Below are 16,307 nucleotides of genomic sequence, written 5' to 3'. Positions count from 1 at the left end.
AATCGCGGTTCCACCAATTGTAAAAACATAGCCGGTTTGTGTTCGACTTTATAAATATCATGTATCTGCAAAACCATACCAAACTCTGGGTTTCTAGGATAAATCAATCCTAAATCAATACTTACCTTGGAGAGAACAGATATGTTCTCGATGCCGTTATAATTTCCATAAATAGGAAATGAGCTATATCTCGCAAAGACATTAGTGTCTAAAAGTATATTTAATCAAACATAACTCGCAAGATATATAAGCTCATATATGCTTTATTACCATTAGCATCTCCAAAGTACTTATTTATATAAGATCTTACCAGGATCTTTTAAAATATCATCTCTTTTAACATCGAGAGATCTATTTACCATTGGAGTACTCAACGGAGTTGCTTTATCCATATAAAAGTGTTTTAACAACCTTTTCGTATACTTTGATTGATGCACAAATACTCCTTTTCGGATCTGCTCTATCTGGAGCCCAAGACAAAACTTTAGTATCATCAATCCAATTATGTTCAGGTCATCTACATATACAGCAATGATCACAAAGCCATATGACGATTTCTTTATAAAAACGCATGGACATATCGCATTATTCATATATCCTTTACTCAAAAGATATTCACTTAAGCGATTATACCACATGCGTCCGGATTGCTTTAATCCGTGAAGTGATCGCTGTAACTTGACCGAACAAATCTCCCTGAATTTTTCCTTTCAATGCCCCTGGCATTTTCAATCCCTCAGGGAGTTTCATACATATATCGTTATCCAATGATCCATACAAATATGTAGTCAAAACGTCTATAAGATGCATTTCAAGATTTTTAGATGCCATTAGGCTCATCAAAAATCTAAACTTAATTGCATCCATTACCGGGGAATACGTTACTCAAAATCAATTCCCGGTCTCTGAGAAAAACCTTGGGCAATTAATCAGGCTTTATATCGTGTTACTTTTCTCATGACTACCCACTTATAGCCAACAAGATTTATATTCTCAGGCGTTATGACTATAGGTCCAAAAACATTCCTTTTATTTAGGGAGAATAATTCAATTCGAATGGCCTTCTGCCACTCCTCCCAATCATGTCTTTTAACATTCCAAAATGGACCTTGGATCGGGATCATCATTTTCATGATCGATATCTTTGGACACAGAAAAGGAGAACATTCCATCAACATCTTTTATCTATTACTTTTCATCAAGGGCGTAGTTGATGGAAATCTCATATTTTTCTGTTCCCTTCTCGTCATCTGGATCCATATCTTTATTTGGTTCTTCTTGAACATTTTCATCTATGCCTTCTTTCAGACATTTTCAGTATCAGGTTCTTCTGGAACCTTTCCACTTATGCCTTCTTTCAGACATCTTTCAATATCAGGTTTTTCTGGAACCTTACTATTTTGCTCATCCAATTTCATTTTCTTTCGGGGAATTTTTAATCTCTAGAACCCGCTAGTCTCCCCCTCTTTAACTGAAACCTAGGCTCATTCATTTTGTCACCATTAGTTTATTCTTTAGGAACATCAACTCTTGATGGAACATTTCAGCGGGTATATCATGTCGTACCTGTGAACACATTTGGTAACTGGTTCGCCAAATTATGCAAATGCACAATTTCCTGAATTTTATGTTCTCTTTAATTCATAGGGGGGTCAAGGTGTAACAACGATTGTGTACACCATGTAATATCTTTAGGAATTTCTCTAATTCCTCTCCTAACACTGGAAATTCATTCTCATTAAAATGACAATCGGCGAACCGTGCCATAAACATATCACCAGTTACTGGTTCAAGACACCTTATATACGGCTTGTTCTAACTCTTACAGAGTTTTATACATTCCCGAGAGCATTTTTAACTCTCCAGGGACTACTAAATATCAAGATGCAACTCAACTCGTTTATGTCCTGCCAGACATTTCAATATACTGCATCTATTTTAAATTTCTCCAGTGACCTTGGAACAAGCCGTTTTTCATACTTCAAGGTCATCTTTCATTTTATTCTCTGGAGAAATATATACCTTGGACTTTTGGTCCAAACATTTCTCGTTTTTCTAACGAGCTTTATATCAAATTGATGGCCATTCAATTCACTCTACCCTCATACATAGAGGTAGATTCATAATCCTTATTTATATAGTGTTTTTTCATTATTGTCGACAATCTATTTTATCTTTTGTTCCATCTTTTTACCCGTACTGATATGGTTAATCGAGATCTCTTTATCATCATCGATGATTTACCAGGTACCTGACTGTAATATTAACCATATCAACGGTCTCACCACGAGATTCATCCTCAATTCATATATTTGCTCCTTTTCGAGGACTCTTTGGAACCAAAGTGGTCTATCACGTCTCCAGCGTGTTATAGACTCATATATCGTCCTTTTATGACACATTTTCTTATTGGAGCATTTTCGGCTGGAATATGAGATATCATTATTTCATCAAAATGTCTGGCAGCCATTTTATAAATGGATTATCCTACTTTTCATTGTAATCCATTTCACATATCTCATTCCATCAGCTTATCATATGCTTCTAGCAAACTTGCGAGCATATTTTTAAGTATCCATATACTTTATCCTTTTGGATTGTATATGTCTTTATTACATGCACAACTGCATTATACTCAATTATGGGGATCATCTTACTTGATTTACTTTATCAAGTTCTTTTTCAAGTGCGAACATAATTTCTCAATGTTCCATTCCCTAGGATTCTTTAATTCTCTCCCTCGAGATGATGACATTCCATGTCTACAATCTCGTACTGAATCCCACTCTAGAACCAATAACATATTCAGTTTTTCCCATTTGTGATGAATTATGTTTCAAATCCTTTAGAGTGAGATCCTAATTTGGGATCTGGTTAAAGAAATCACTTCTAGTGAACTTGCTTGATGATTCATCACCCATGATGGTTTCCTTTATTTTCAATATTTCACAATAATGTTGATAACATTATTGGAGATGACTATATATCAGTAAACTTCAGGTTTATCACCGTTTGTAATTTTGCTATCTTTTTTTTATGCATGTCTTTTCATCATAAGCTCTTCTATAGCCAATAATATGTTTATATTACTAGATTGTACTATACTTATTTAGTTTGAGAGAGGAAAGATATTTGTTACATTTAGTAGTCATGTACGATGACCCAATATCTGCCAGGTATATCTATCTCCATCCTGAATCTCAAAATCTTATTCCGGAAGATAATTCTCATATCACATCGATATTTTATTTTTATTTTCTGGACTAACCAGAAAATCTGAATCATCAAGATGAGTATTCAAGCTATGAAAAATGGTTCGGGCTCATAAGAGACGAAGTTTAATATACTTCCTTTCTCTTTTTCTTTTTGATTTTCGATATAAATCGGCTAAATATTTGGCGTACGACAACTACGTACCCAATTTTCTTTCTGGCCGTATCTATAGCAAACCTTTTCTGTTTGCCTTTTATCACCCGGCCACTTTTATTTTCGTGGAAGTTCTCATTATTTTCATAGGGATGGAATCTTCTTCCTCGTCCTCTTCCACGACCATGATAGCGGTTTCAACCGCATCTACACCCTCGTCCTTTTCTAATAGGACCGACTTGATGGTTTAGTATCATGATTTCATTTTTTTTTTTCAGTTTACTCGGAGGATTTACATCAACTCTGATCCTTTCTTTCAAGGATTTAACTATCAAAGATCTTCTATATCTTTTCTCATGATACACCTCATCTTATAAACCATCATTGAAGTGGGGTAAAATATCATGGTTTTTCTTTTTCTCATCCGATATCGTTTCAACTTATCGATGATTTTTTAAAGCTCATTTTCTCTCAGGTGCATCTTTGCACCCACTGCCTAAGTCTTATAATTGTTACTCGTAATATCAAGGGCATTTATTTTGAGCTTTGTCAAATTTGACATGATAACCGTATTCATAGAATAATAATATATAAAGACGAAAATTTAAATGCATAAATTAAAAGCATAAAATAAATGCATAAATTAAATTGCAGAAATTTAAGGAGCAATAAATTAAATTAGAGGCTTAGCCTACCACATGATCCGATGAGTCTTAGACTACCATATTGATCATTTTTCAAAGTCCGAGGAGACATGGTCTACCATTTTGACTTTTACTTATTTTAAGGTCTGAGGAGATTTAGTCTACCATTTTTGACCTTTTCTTTTTATTCACGGAGGCAAAGCCTACCACGTGTTCTCTGACCGTGAAGGCATAGCCTACCATAACGATTAGTCGGGAAAGGCAGCGTCTATCATCCCGATAAATAGACGGAGAAAGCCTAGCCTCTCAATCTAAAATAATAATAAAATTTAAATAAATTAAATATATTGAAATACATAAATTTAAATATTACCTTCGGATTAATAAACCTCACCGGTATATAAGAGATTTCGGATTAATAAACCTCACTGGTATATAAGAGTTCGTGCTGATATCGTGTTGTGGATAATAGCAAGTGAGGTAAAAGGTTTATATATATTAAAATAGATTGCTTTATTTCTGAGTGGTAACAAAGAGAGAGTCAACATGAGATGTGAGTGAGAAGAGAGAGTTATGAGTTGAAAGACTTGTATCTCATATTATTGCTTTTTTACATCCATAAAGTCAAGAGGAAAAGAGACTATTTATACTACACATAAGTCCGTTGCTTTACTAGAAAAAAAAACAAAAATACTAAGAGGTGATAGATGACATTATTGCTGTAAGAAAGACATGTGTCCAAGATGGATAATCATCATATTTTGATCTTTTATCTTCTAACAAAGTTTGATATTTCTCCTTTTGTTTTTATTAAGTTTTTCAAAAACAAAAATGTGAAAACAAGGATTCATGGTTTCTTATATAACTTATAATATTACTTAAAACTATAAAGAAACTTTGACAAAAGCAGAAACAACACTTTATAGGATAAAAGAAAAATAGAAAACCGAATGAAGACTTGGAGAACATATAAGATAATGATTATCGCAAGGAATCCTTAATTTTTTTTTTTTGTGTTTCCTAGAAAAAAAATAAATAAATCAATCGCAGACCGTTACGTGTCGGTGGAGTCCGCAAACAGTATCAAAACCCTTTAATTACCGATCCTTATTTAATGAATTTGGGAAATGGTTTTTAAATTTTTGTGAGATCCACGCGTTAATGAGATCTACATTTTATCAAAAAACTTCCCTAAAAACCTTGGGATTTTCATGCTCTAAAGTACCGACAATCACACAATGTATTCGGCCAAGATAAGAATGTACTGCTTCACCTCGTCAGTTTGACGAATTAATATTAGCTGACCCTACCATCACAATCTACTCGTAAAAATGTCACTACAGCCATGGAAATTTCATGGCTAAACAGCCATGGCTATATGAAAAATAATCACAATTTATTATCAAAAAAAAAACTGTGACAAGTGTGATAACTGTTTCACATGTGTGAAATCGAGACAATCAGATTAAACAAGCATGTAATGTTTGTTTAAGGAAATCTAATAAAAGACAATTGTTTGGAAGAATCAACTTGTTCATTGATATTTTGTGTTGAACGTGTTTCTGTGTTTTTAGGTTCTTCAGTTTCATCCTTTTCTTGTGTCACTAAGCTTATGTATAATAAGTTACTCTTTAATAAGCTAATGTTTGGATTAATATGAAGTATGTCTCATCATATTTTCTCGAACTTTATGGTTGTTAAACCATACATTGCATATTTCCTTGTTTTTTAATTTGAACCCTTTTACAAAAAAAAAAAGTAGATAAGAATGCAATGCATCACCTCGTCAGTTTGACGAATTCATCATAGCTAATCCGGCCATCACCATCAACATCAAAATTTTTAATGAAATTAGCAGCTTCCTCATCGGTTATCATTCGCTCACTAACTGTAAACACATATTTTTGATAGTCTGCTGCAGTTATGTAACCTTTTTGGTCTGCATCTATAGGTCTATAAGTGTGATTCATTTCTTTCTTTTCCTCCCATTCCAGTGTAACATCAGTGGGAAAATTTCCGATCATCACAACTTTTTCTATAATATCCCTAACGAAGGAAAAAAATAGAAAATTATTAAATTATTGAAACTCCACAACTGAGTCATCGCATAGTGAAGCTCTTGTACAGTTATGTAATGATTTTGGTCTACATCACGAATCCTAAATTCTTCCCATAGCTTTTTCACTTTCAGTTGTTTCAACACATGACTGGAAATTTTTTCGAGCATCGCAGCTTCATCAGTCCTGATAAAAAGAAAAACCATTATCTTATTAAATTATAGAAACTCCGCCATTGAATCACGGATTAAGAGAGTAGAAAAATTCTGGTTCATTTGAGTCAAAATAGACGAGTAACAAACCAGATACGCGAGTGTTCTCCAGCTATGTTTGCTACACGTGTCAAAGCTTGGATCCATCTCTGCTTCTGTTTCTCTGTTACACCTTCACATGTTTTCTTGAATGCGATGCCAAAGTCTCCCGTCTGAATCCGTACATCCGACGGATCAACGTCATAGAAAATCGGTATCACGATCAGCTCCGAAGCTTCTTTGCACTTCAAGATTTCAAGCAATTCACCTAAACACCATATTGAAGAAGCGTAATTCTTCGAGAGCAAAACAATTGACACTTCCGCTTTTGTAATGGCTTCCACGAGTTTAGATCCAATCGTATGGCCTCTTTCGATGTCATTATCATTGAACATCGTGATTCCTTTCCTTGCAAAGACATTGCGTAAATGACTGAGGATTCCACTACGAACATCTGGCCCGTGGAAGCTCGGGAAGACAACATGAGGCAAGGAAGAAGAAGAAGTCGCCATGAGAGACATAGAGCAAAAAAATTAAGTTTGAAGAAAGTATGAGAGTGGTTAAGTTTCAAAAAAAAAAAAAAAGTATGAGAGTGGTTGAGGAAACAACAAGTCCCTTGTTCATATATATATGAGCAAATACACGTAAAGAGAAGAGGAAATTTCAAGGGACTTTGAGTGAGACTGTACGGGACCACTGGTTTATTTCCACAGAATCCATTGCTGACTCATAAAAGTTTGTAAAAATTAAACAATCACCTTTTTAATACATCTAAGATCAACTATTCTTCCTTCCACCCTCGTGCTCCCTATAAAACTCGGTCTGTAAACTGACAACTAGTTTTTATATGGATATTTTGTTAAAGATTATGACTAATAGTTACAATCTTAAATGTCTCAAAGGAAAACAAATTCGAGATCGATCGATCTATCTCCATTTATGTTCTTGTATCAAGTATATTTTCCAAATATATTTTTATGACAAACTAACTTCACATTTATTTCATTTTGTTTTGTATCTCTACAACCTTATGAACGTGAGTTGTTTGAGGTTAGCAGAGAAAAGGGAATTATGTCAAAAGGAATATTGAATGATACTGTACTGGAAACCACGAATCCTCTGCGACTCATAAGAGTTTTTTTTCAGTGCAAATGTTAAGTGTAACTGGTTATTCATAGAAGGAATATTATGAATTAAAGAATGATTATTTTTGGAATAAGAAAAAATGGAATGATAGATTAAATGGAACAAAAACTGAAAATATTTTTGGAATGGCATTCCACTCATTCACGAAAGATTATGATCCTGAATAAAAGGAACAACATTTACTACTTTTTGGACTGCTGAAACTTCTACTACTTTCTCATCTACGGTCAACCAAATGCTGAAGCTGAAGCCGAAGCTAAATGCCTTAATGAGATGCAATTTAGGGGATGGGAAGTCTGTTAGCTTCTGGTTTGACTGGTGGACTGATCTTGGTCCCCTAATCTCTGTGTGTGGCAGGAGAGGTACTAGGGACCTTCGTATTCCCATTGACGCTACTGTTAGTGCTGCTGCACCTAATGGACACTGGTCTCTTCCACCGGCGAGATCCGACGAAGCTGAAACCTTGCAGGTGGTTCTCTCAACGATGCAGCCACCATCATCTTTGCACGGAAAGGATTGTTTCCTTTGGCGGAGTGGTGCTCACTCTTTTCTGCCCAAGTTCTCTTCTAAAGCTACTTGGAACTTTGTAAGACAACCCTCCCCTCTGGTATCGTGGTATAAACTTATCTGGTTCAAAGAAGAGATTCCCCGCTGTTCTTTTGTCTCTTAGATGTCAGTTTTATCAAGGCTGCCTACTAGAGATAGGCTCATCTCATGGGGAATGCAGGTTCCTCCGGTGTGTCCCCTATGTTCTCTGGACCATGAATCGCACGCTCATATGTTCTTCTCCTGCTGCTTCTCAACTGCAGTTTGGTCTCACTTCACGGGCTGGTTGCTCCCTACCACTCCGGATTCACTCGCCTCTTTGGAAACCACCATTGCTCTGCCACATATTGCTTCCTGCTCGGGTGCTGTGTCTGTTATTAAACTTTTGATGCAGGTCATCGTCTACAGCCTGTGGAGAGAGAGGAACGTCCGTATCTTTAAGAATGTTTCCTCTACCGCAGCGGCGATCGCCAAGTATGTTGATCGTTCTATGAGGGATCGTCTCTTGTCCTTAGCCCCTCCAGCTGATGGCCACGACACGCTCCTCCTGCTCTACCTTTCCATCAGACGTCTCTTTCCACCTTAGTGTCGCTTTCTCTTATTTTGATTGTTGTTGTTTAGTCTGTTTCCTTTGTCTTTCTTTTCTGCTTCTCTGTTCTTCTCTTGTAATAAGTTGTTTAACAACAACAGTGTATCCTTCTTTCAGAAAATGGTAAGCTTAACATTTTACCAAAAAAAAAAAAAAAAAAAAAAAGGAACAACATTTACAAAGGATTTATTTTTTTGTTCCATTCCAAAAATGGAATATATGGAATTGTTTCTAAAAAGTTTTCATGGTAACTGGTAAACATGTTATGGAAACATGTGGAATGATCCATTCCAAATAGTTTTATTCCACAAAATAGCATTCCAGTTGCACCCAAAAACTCATAAGGTCTCATTCAGAGTTTTGTTTTTAATGGATATGCTAAACACTCAAGGACTCGTAAGAGTTTGTTTTCTTATAGCCGCCGAGGACCACTGGCTTGTTTTTTATAGGTGAATATTCAGGATATAAAATTTTAATATTTATTTTGATATGTTTTTTATTTTCTTAAGACAAAAAAAAGGTGACGGAATGATGACAAAAAAAAAGTTGACGGAAAAATGTGGACGAGAAAAACTTGGATAAAAAGAAGATGATGGAAAATGGCTGTTGTGAAACTGTTGTATTGAAGATAAGCTCGATAAATTATTAATCTTGTGATTTGTGAATTTATGGTAATTTCATATGTGAATAAAGTTTTCATGTATTTTATGCACATGAAATGGTAGACACATTTTTGAATTTAAATACTCCTTCTGTTTCATAAAGTCAGATGTTTTAGAAAAAAAAAATGTTTCACAAAGTTATATTTTTTGTATTTTCTATGAAAAAAATGTGATCTGCAAAGAAATTAATTGAACTTATTGAATTACTATTGATTAAAATTTAGTGTAAATTGAAAATTACAAAAAACAACTATACATTTGTTATAGTGATTTATGTTGTGAAACAATAGATTTAGAGCTGAATGTTTCTATCTTTCATTAATGAATAAGTGTTCCCTTTATATAGGAGATTACAAGATAAGTAAAAAAGAAAGTATCAAAAACCTAAACCAACTAGGATTTAGGAAAACTACTAATACATAATAATTGAAAGATAACAATTACAACGAAAAGGAAATAGAGTTTCCTTTTCTCCAAAGCATAAGCCGCCTCTCTCTCTCTCTCTCTCCTAAGGTCACGACCACCTCTCTCTCTCTCTAGGGCTGGGCCGTCTCTCTCTCTAAGTGTATGGGCCGGTTATGGACCGGGCCGGTTATGGACCGGGCCGGTTATGGACATCCATCAATTGATTCATAACACTCACCCCTTGGATGCCATAACCATTCAGGGATTGTAATACGCTTAATGTTGCCTCATTAAAACATTATCATGAAAAACCCAGTGGGACAAAACCATGATGAAGGAAAAAGAGTACAACACGTACTGCTCCCCCTGATGTGAACCTCAGTGTAGGTTCTTTAGTCTACGCATCTGATGCGTGATCTTTCCTGGACGTGCAGGAAGGGAGTAATCAAATCGGCCAAGTTTATTAATGAACCGTAATTGGACCATTTTGATATTTCCGGTCTTTTCTCATGTCTTCTGACATTGTGTGTACATGGTCAAGAAGTGAGCCTTTGCTGTCGACCACTCTATACTTTGGTCAGACATGTAGGACTATGGTCCTCGACCAAAAACATCCTCACAGATACTCTCTTTGGCTATTAGCCGCCTATGAAGATGTTAAAATGTTGATTGATAGGTAACGGATTGTTTGAGTTTTCTCTATACTACCATCGACTATGCACTAATCTGATCGATCCATGTTGAGTCATAGACTTCTTTTATACATGTTCATAACTTATCTCATGAGTGTCCAAGATCATGACTTGATCAATGATCTTTGTTGTAATGAATTTTACAATCTTATCTAACTATGGCACTATGGCCAAATACACTCATGAATCTCACATGTGGTCATCTATCTCTATTGCTTTAGGCAATGCCATATTCGTTTTTCATTGCAGTCATATCCTTATATTGGTGTCGTCTCATGACCTCTGTTGCTGTGGATGATATCACACAATGAATATATATTAGGTCATGGACTTCGATCACACATTCTTATGGACTGCAACCTATTGGTATCCGATCGAGAAGGATAGATTAAATGTCTCCTCTCAGCCTCACAGCAGCAGCAGACTGTTCTGCTATGCCGGATCCTTATCTAAGGGATCTGATGTTGGATTGGTCTATCCGGAGAACATGCTATCCGAGGTAGCAAGCTGAGGCAATCCGAATTACCTTTCTTTGGGCTGATCTTTCTTTTCCACTAGCTCGTACTACAATCTAGTCGGTCCATGCTAGTGTCACAGATCTGTATAAACCTTTTAACCTCTCTTTAGGTCGGTTTAGTATAAACACAAGGAATTCGAATTTCTTTATTAGTTTACATATGGACTGAATTTGATCGTTCTTATAAAACTCCTTTACTAGTATTATATACTATATGCAACTGCTTTGTTTCAGTCCATGAACAGCTTAGGAACAATGATGTCCTTTATCCAGTGATCCATATGCTGCTTACTACATCTTTATATGTCAATCTAATTTCTTTCTTATGACCAGACCTTTGTCAATTTCGAAATTGTGTAGCAGCATCCACCCCATAGGAGTTTATCTCCTTATAATCTGTTCCATGGTCTCTGTGAGTATCCTTGTGTAACAAGCTATGATCGAATGTTGTTAGTAGGAAACATGAACATCTTTAGACCTCGTGATCATGTACCATATCTCACGGTTTCTTTTCCCTCACAAGACCCATCTATTTCACTGGTTTATATCAGATGGCGTTTCTGTATATATGTATGTGGCCAATACGCCTATCTTTCTCTATAGATACTTTAAACCCCACGTTTATCTTTTCAAACTAATCTTTATTCTTTACGAGTACTCTTTCGTGGGTTTTGATCCCTCACAAGACCCATCTATTTCACTGGTTTATATCAGATGGCGTTTCTGTATATATGTATGTGGCCAATACGCCTATCTTTCTCTATAGATACTTTAAACCCCACGTTTATCTTTTCAATCTAATCTTTATTCTTTATGAGTACTCTTTCGTGGGTTTTGATCCTCGTTTATATCTTTATGTTCAAATGCTACTCTCTTATGTACAAATATATCTTTATGTGTCGACACTTATATATGGTTCCATTGTGTTCTAGACATGATCTAATCGATTTGAGATTTCATTATCCAGGACCTTTGTTACCTAGTAGCTTGGCGTCCCAAACTACATGGTTTGGTACCTTAGATGTTTAGCTGCGCAGCCTTTTCTCAATGTCTGGTCTGGTTTCCTTATGACCTCGGATTTGTATTCTATGCACCTTTTTTCTTTCTGAGGCTCCTTATCTTATGGAACACTTTGGTCTATCTTGTATAGACTCTGTAGCAACTTGACTGTGTCTCTTTCTAGGACATCAGATTTCGTTTGGTGCTAAGCTGGTTATGACTTAGTCATTCTTTTCTTTTCTTTTCGGGTCAGCGTCTGGCATCTCGATTAGCTAGCTATGTATAATCTTTTCTTTCTTTGGACGTCTATAATTCTAATCCGAGGATCTTTGCCAAGATAATGATGGTTGATACCATTCTGTTTCTTATCATTCTTTACTCTTTACCAGCTTATAGCTTTCTCTTTTTAATGTTGGATAGTCGGATTCATTGATCATACAATCCGTGTACCTGGCCACTTTCTGATCACCCATATTTGGCTCAAGGTCTCTTAGAAGTCGTGGGAGAAAGTCATACTCTTATCCAACATATATTTCCAATCCTCTTCTGAGGTTCCATCTTAGACGGCACATATGTCTGTGGTGGTTTATTCAAAGTCTCTTAAGATGGTGTATGTCTGGTTTATGACCCGTATTCAATCTGAGATGGGAATATCTATGCTCACTTATGTGGTCTGATACATTTTTACTTTATATACATGTAAATCCATGATGTCCCTAAGATTTAGGATGGATGTCCGATCCTTATAGATAATGGACTGCACGGCCAAGCCGTTTATATCATGGTCATAAACCATGGTTCACGAATTTGTAGTATTGATCATGTATCATGGGTTTATCCTCTCTCCCCCTCATGAACATACTATAATTTCGTGATGCTTAGGACAATAAAGCCTAATGAGTTTTCCTTTATGTACATGTTTCACAACGTGAGATCTTATGAGATAACTCTTTGTGTCTTCTCAAATCAATATTTGCATCAAGTTTAGACTAGGATGACTAATCCGGTCTTGCCATAAAGTGTATAATTTTCGTGGGATATATCAGTATGATCACCACGGCTCTTGCCTCTTATCATACTGATCTGTAGCATAGTTTTGATCAGTAGATTACATAGGTATAGTCTTGAACACTTTCTTAAAGGGTCTTAGGCGTTTTCTTTCTTTCTTAAATCTGAAGGAACTTGTTTCATTTTGCCCATTGTTTCTATTTGGAAACCATATTAACTCAATGGCTCATATATTGTTGGGTGTATATAATGCCCTTTAGGCAATGCCTTAGCCATAGATTTCTTACTAGGCTATTATACCGTACCATAATGCCTTTTAGGCGATTTCTTTTATCAATCATTCACATTATCAAGTAAGATCAGACAAGATATAATAGTAATGAACTCAAATCAATTCTATTATTATATATAAAATCGTGAATGACAATTAGGTTTAAAGCAAAACACAAATCAAAGACTTAAAACACAATTAGCATGTCGAGATCTTTCTTTAGTCAATAGACATGCCGGCCACACCATCAGTTACATTGGACACGGCTGCCTTGGATTCATCCTGATCCATATCAGTCTTATTTGCTTCAAGATATCTCATCTCACTATTTCTTTTTAGCAACTGGTTACTTTGTTCAGTTAGGCATGAGAGCAGATCATTATAGGTGGTGAAACCTTTTTCTCTATAGATATGTTGTAACAATAGATCTCTTCCTCTGTTACCACTTCACCACATAGTCTCAGTTTGTAAACGATTTTGGACAAAGCAAAATGATATTCATCCACAGACTCAAAGTCCTGGAATCTGAGACTCATCCATTCATGCCTGACCTTTGGTAATAATATTATTGTGTATCTTGATTTTAATTTTGTCCAAAGGTCACGAGGATTCTCAATATTTAGGTACTGATTTTTTAGATCCTCAGTGAGATGATGGCGCATAATTTTTATGGCCCTATACTTTTCACTTTCAGTTGCATAATTACTCTGAATGATACTCCTTCCGAGTCCTCTTGATTTCAGGACAACTGAAGTGTTCATTGCCTATTCTAGATAATTTTCTCCATAGGAATTCAGAATGGCATAATCCAAAGGCTCAAATCTCGGCATCTGAAACCATATTATCAATCAATTCATGATTTAGGATGCAACCAATTCAAAATAATCAGTGCATATGATTTCATAAGTCTCTCGACCATAACACTTTACTACTCGATCATAGTGCGAAACAAGTTGAGAATGCTAGGTCTATATGTGATGCTTAGGCCACACAACCATGTAATGTGATACAACGATCTTAGAGATCGGTTCATGAGATATGCAAGCAAGGTCACACGACCAAGCTATGATGCATTAAGCCACACGGCTTTCAATCACATGATGCGAACAATGTGATCTATCAAGGGCACAAGGCCGCGAGTATGAACAATGCATCGGAATGGTTAGGCCACACGGCCGTTCGGTATGGTTCATAGCAAAATCACACGGCCACAACAGAATATAATGCAAACAAGGATAATCAATTTAGATGCATTCAATCTTATCATTCAGTTGCATATCAATTAGGGTTTACCAATTTCAAGGTTGGCAATATGCGGCTAGATTTTAGGGTTTCAGAATCAGAGTAATCTAGCAACCTAACTCTCATGCAATATGTAATCAATCCTAAACCTCAAATCAATCATTCAAATTTTTAGGTAATATGGGATTTAAGGTTTCAAGGCCTTTAGGGATTTAAAACGAGATTTAGGGTTTTAATCATTTAAACATTCAAACAATGCCTCACGGCCAAGTTTTATGCCTCACGGCCAAGGTATATGCCTCACGGCCACGATGAGCCACACGGCTATGGATGCAATAGGTTTAACTCTTATGCATTTAGTTTAACATGTAATTGCAATCCTAAGACGGTTTGTTTCTATCAGTTCATGATGCAATCAAACAAACAAACTAATTGCCCAAGCAATAAAACAAGCCACACGGCTATTTGGTTCAATTCAATATCATCCCTAGAATAAGATCTAAGTTCAATTGCAGTCAATCAATATGATCAGATTGTGGTATGAATGCAACAAGACCACAAATATGATCAAGTCTAGAACAGTTTAACCTAATATGTAGTTTCAGATTCAATTTCAAAGTAATCTAAACTAGGTCATTAGCGTTTTAGTTCAAACAATCAGATTCGAGTTTAAACAATCCTAATCAATAGTTCTAGGTGATCAATTAATCAAATACCATTCAATTTCAAATAATCAAAATCGATTTTCAATTTAGAGTTTTTAGGGTTTCGATTTTATTAATCAAGCAATTTCGGTTTCAAGGTGATCAATTTCAATCTCAATCAATCAATACGTTTTAATAGTTTTCGAATTAGGGTTTTAGGGATTTCGAAACTTTGATCTTTGATCAAAGGGATTTGATTTGAGATTCAAAACCTTTAAGGTTCTGATTTTAATTGATCAATGGATCAATCTCGTTTCAGGGTTTAGATCGAACTTATAGAGCTTCGATTTACTCATAGGGGATTGATCTATTATCCTATGGCTTTAGTTTTAGAGATTATATTTTAGGGTTTCAATCTTTACAAACAATCAGAATTCAATTCTCATGTTCTTAGAATCAGGGTTACCTTTTGTTTGCAGATTGTAGAAACCGGACCACCAAGAGAAAGTCGAACGGACGCGAGCTGGAACAAGCTGGAACGCGAGCTGGAACGAGCTGGGACGGATGCGTGCTGAGGCGTGAGCTGGAACGGGACGCGTCTGATTGGGAACGTGAGCAGGTTGCTTCCTATCGGGTTGCGAGCTGGCTGATCGGGGAACGCGAGCTGGCTGGATGTCGGATGCGAGCTGTTCTGATGCGAACGGGAAGCTGAGGACGTCTAGGATCAGGAACGCCTTAGGGCTGGAGTTGATCGGATGGATGCAAGCTGGAACGCGAGCTGGAGCAGATTAGGGTTCGTCGGTTTTAGGTTTAAAGTCGCCGGCTAGGTTAGGGTTTAAGGGTTTTTCATTTGCTCAGGGAGTTTAGAGACTCGTGCTGATAACGTGTTGTGAAACAATAGATTTAGAGCTGAATGTTTCTATCTTTCATTAATGAATAAGTGTTCCCTTTATATAGGGGATTACAAGATAAGTAAAAAGGAAAGTATCCAAAACCTAAACCAACTAGGATTTAAGAAAACTACTAATACATAATAATGGAAAGATAACAATTACAAGGAAAAAGAAATAGAGTTTCCTTTTCTCCAAAGCATAAGCCGCCTCTCTCTCTGTCTCTCCTAAGGTCACGGCCGCCTCTCTCTCTCTCTAGGGTTGGACCGTCTTTCTCTCTAAGTGTATGGGCCGGTTATGGACCGGGTCGGTTATGGATATTCATCAATTGATTTATAATAATTTAATGTGTTTTCTTAATATATGTGAAAATATTAA

The 16,307-nt window shown here is 36.1% G+C and overlaps 2 protein-coding genes across 2 annotated transcripts; one reads left to right on the top strand and one right to left on the bottom strand.

Moving 5' to 3' along the window:
- Window positions 1-5,958: 5,958 nt before the first annotated feature.
- On the bottom strand, window positions 5,959-7,171 carry LOC106363961 (disease resistance protein ADR2-like). The gene is made up of 2 exons (XM_013803610.3): window positions 6,370-7,171; window positions 5,959-6,253 (listed from the first exon to the last, which is right to left on the bottom strand). The coding sequence occupies exons 1-2, from the start codon at window positions 6,837-6,839 to the stop codon at window positions 6,046-6,048; spliced, it is 678 nt and encodes a 225-aa protein (XP_013659064.1). The 5' UTR covers window positions 6,840-7,171; the 3' UTR covers window positions 5,959-6,045.
- A 528-nt stretch (window positions 7,172-7,699) lies between these two features.
- LOC106362581 lies at window positions 7,700-8,596 on the top strand. Its single transcript, XM_048767679.1, has 3 exons — window positions 7,700-8,050; window positions 8,135-8,191; window positions 8,405-8,596. Exons 1-3 carry the CDS (start codon window positions 7,700-7,702, stop codon window positions 8,594-8,596), a joined length of 600 nt encoding a protein of 199 aa, XP_048623636.1.
- Window positions 8,597-16,307: the final 7,711 nt, after the last annotated feature.

This window comes from Brassica napus, chromosome C9 (assembly GCF_020379485.1).
Source record: "Brassica napus cultivar Da-Ae chromosome C9, Da-Ae, whole genome shotgun sequence".
Taxonomy (NCBI): Eukaryota; Viridiplantae; Streptophyta; class Magnoliopsida; order Brassicales; family Brassicaceae; genus Brassica; species Brassica napus.
This window is presented reverse-complemented; position numbering and strand designations above follow the sequence as displayed.

Excerpts from the sequence above, each read along its gene's own strand:
- LOC106363961 (XM_013803610.3), bottom strand. The coding sequence starts at position 6,839 with ATGTCTCTCATGGCGACTTCTTCTTCTTCCTTGCCTCATGTTGTCTTC. Across the intron at positions 6,254-6,369 it reads GGAGAACACTCGCGTATCTG|GACTGATGAAGCTGCGATGC; the intron begins GTTTGTTACTCG and ends TCTTTTTATCAG.
- LOC106362581 (XM_048767679.1), top strand. The coding sequence starts at position 7,700 with ATGCTGAAGCTGAAGCCGAAGCTAAATGCCTTAATGAGATGCAATTTA. Across the intron at positions 8,051-8,134 it reads CTAAAGCTACTTGGAACTTT|ATGTCAGTTTTATCAAGGCT; the intron begins GTAAGACAACCC and ends TTTGTCTCTTAG. Across the intron at positions 8,192-8,404 it reads TCATCTCATGGGGAATGCAG|GTCATCGTCTACAGCCTGTG; the intron begins GTTCCTCCGGTG and ends CTTTTGATGCAG.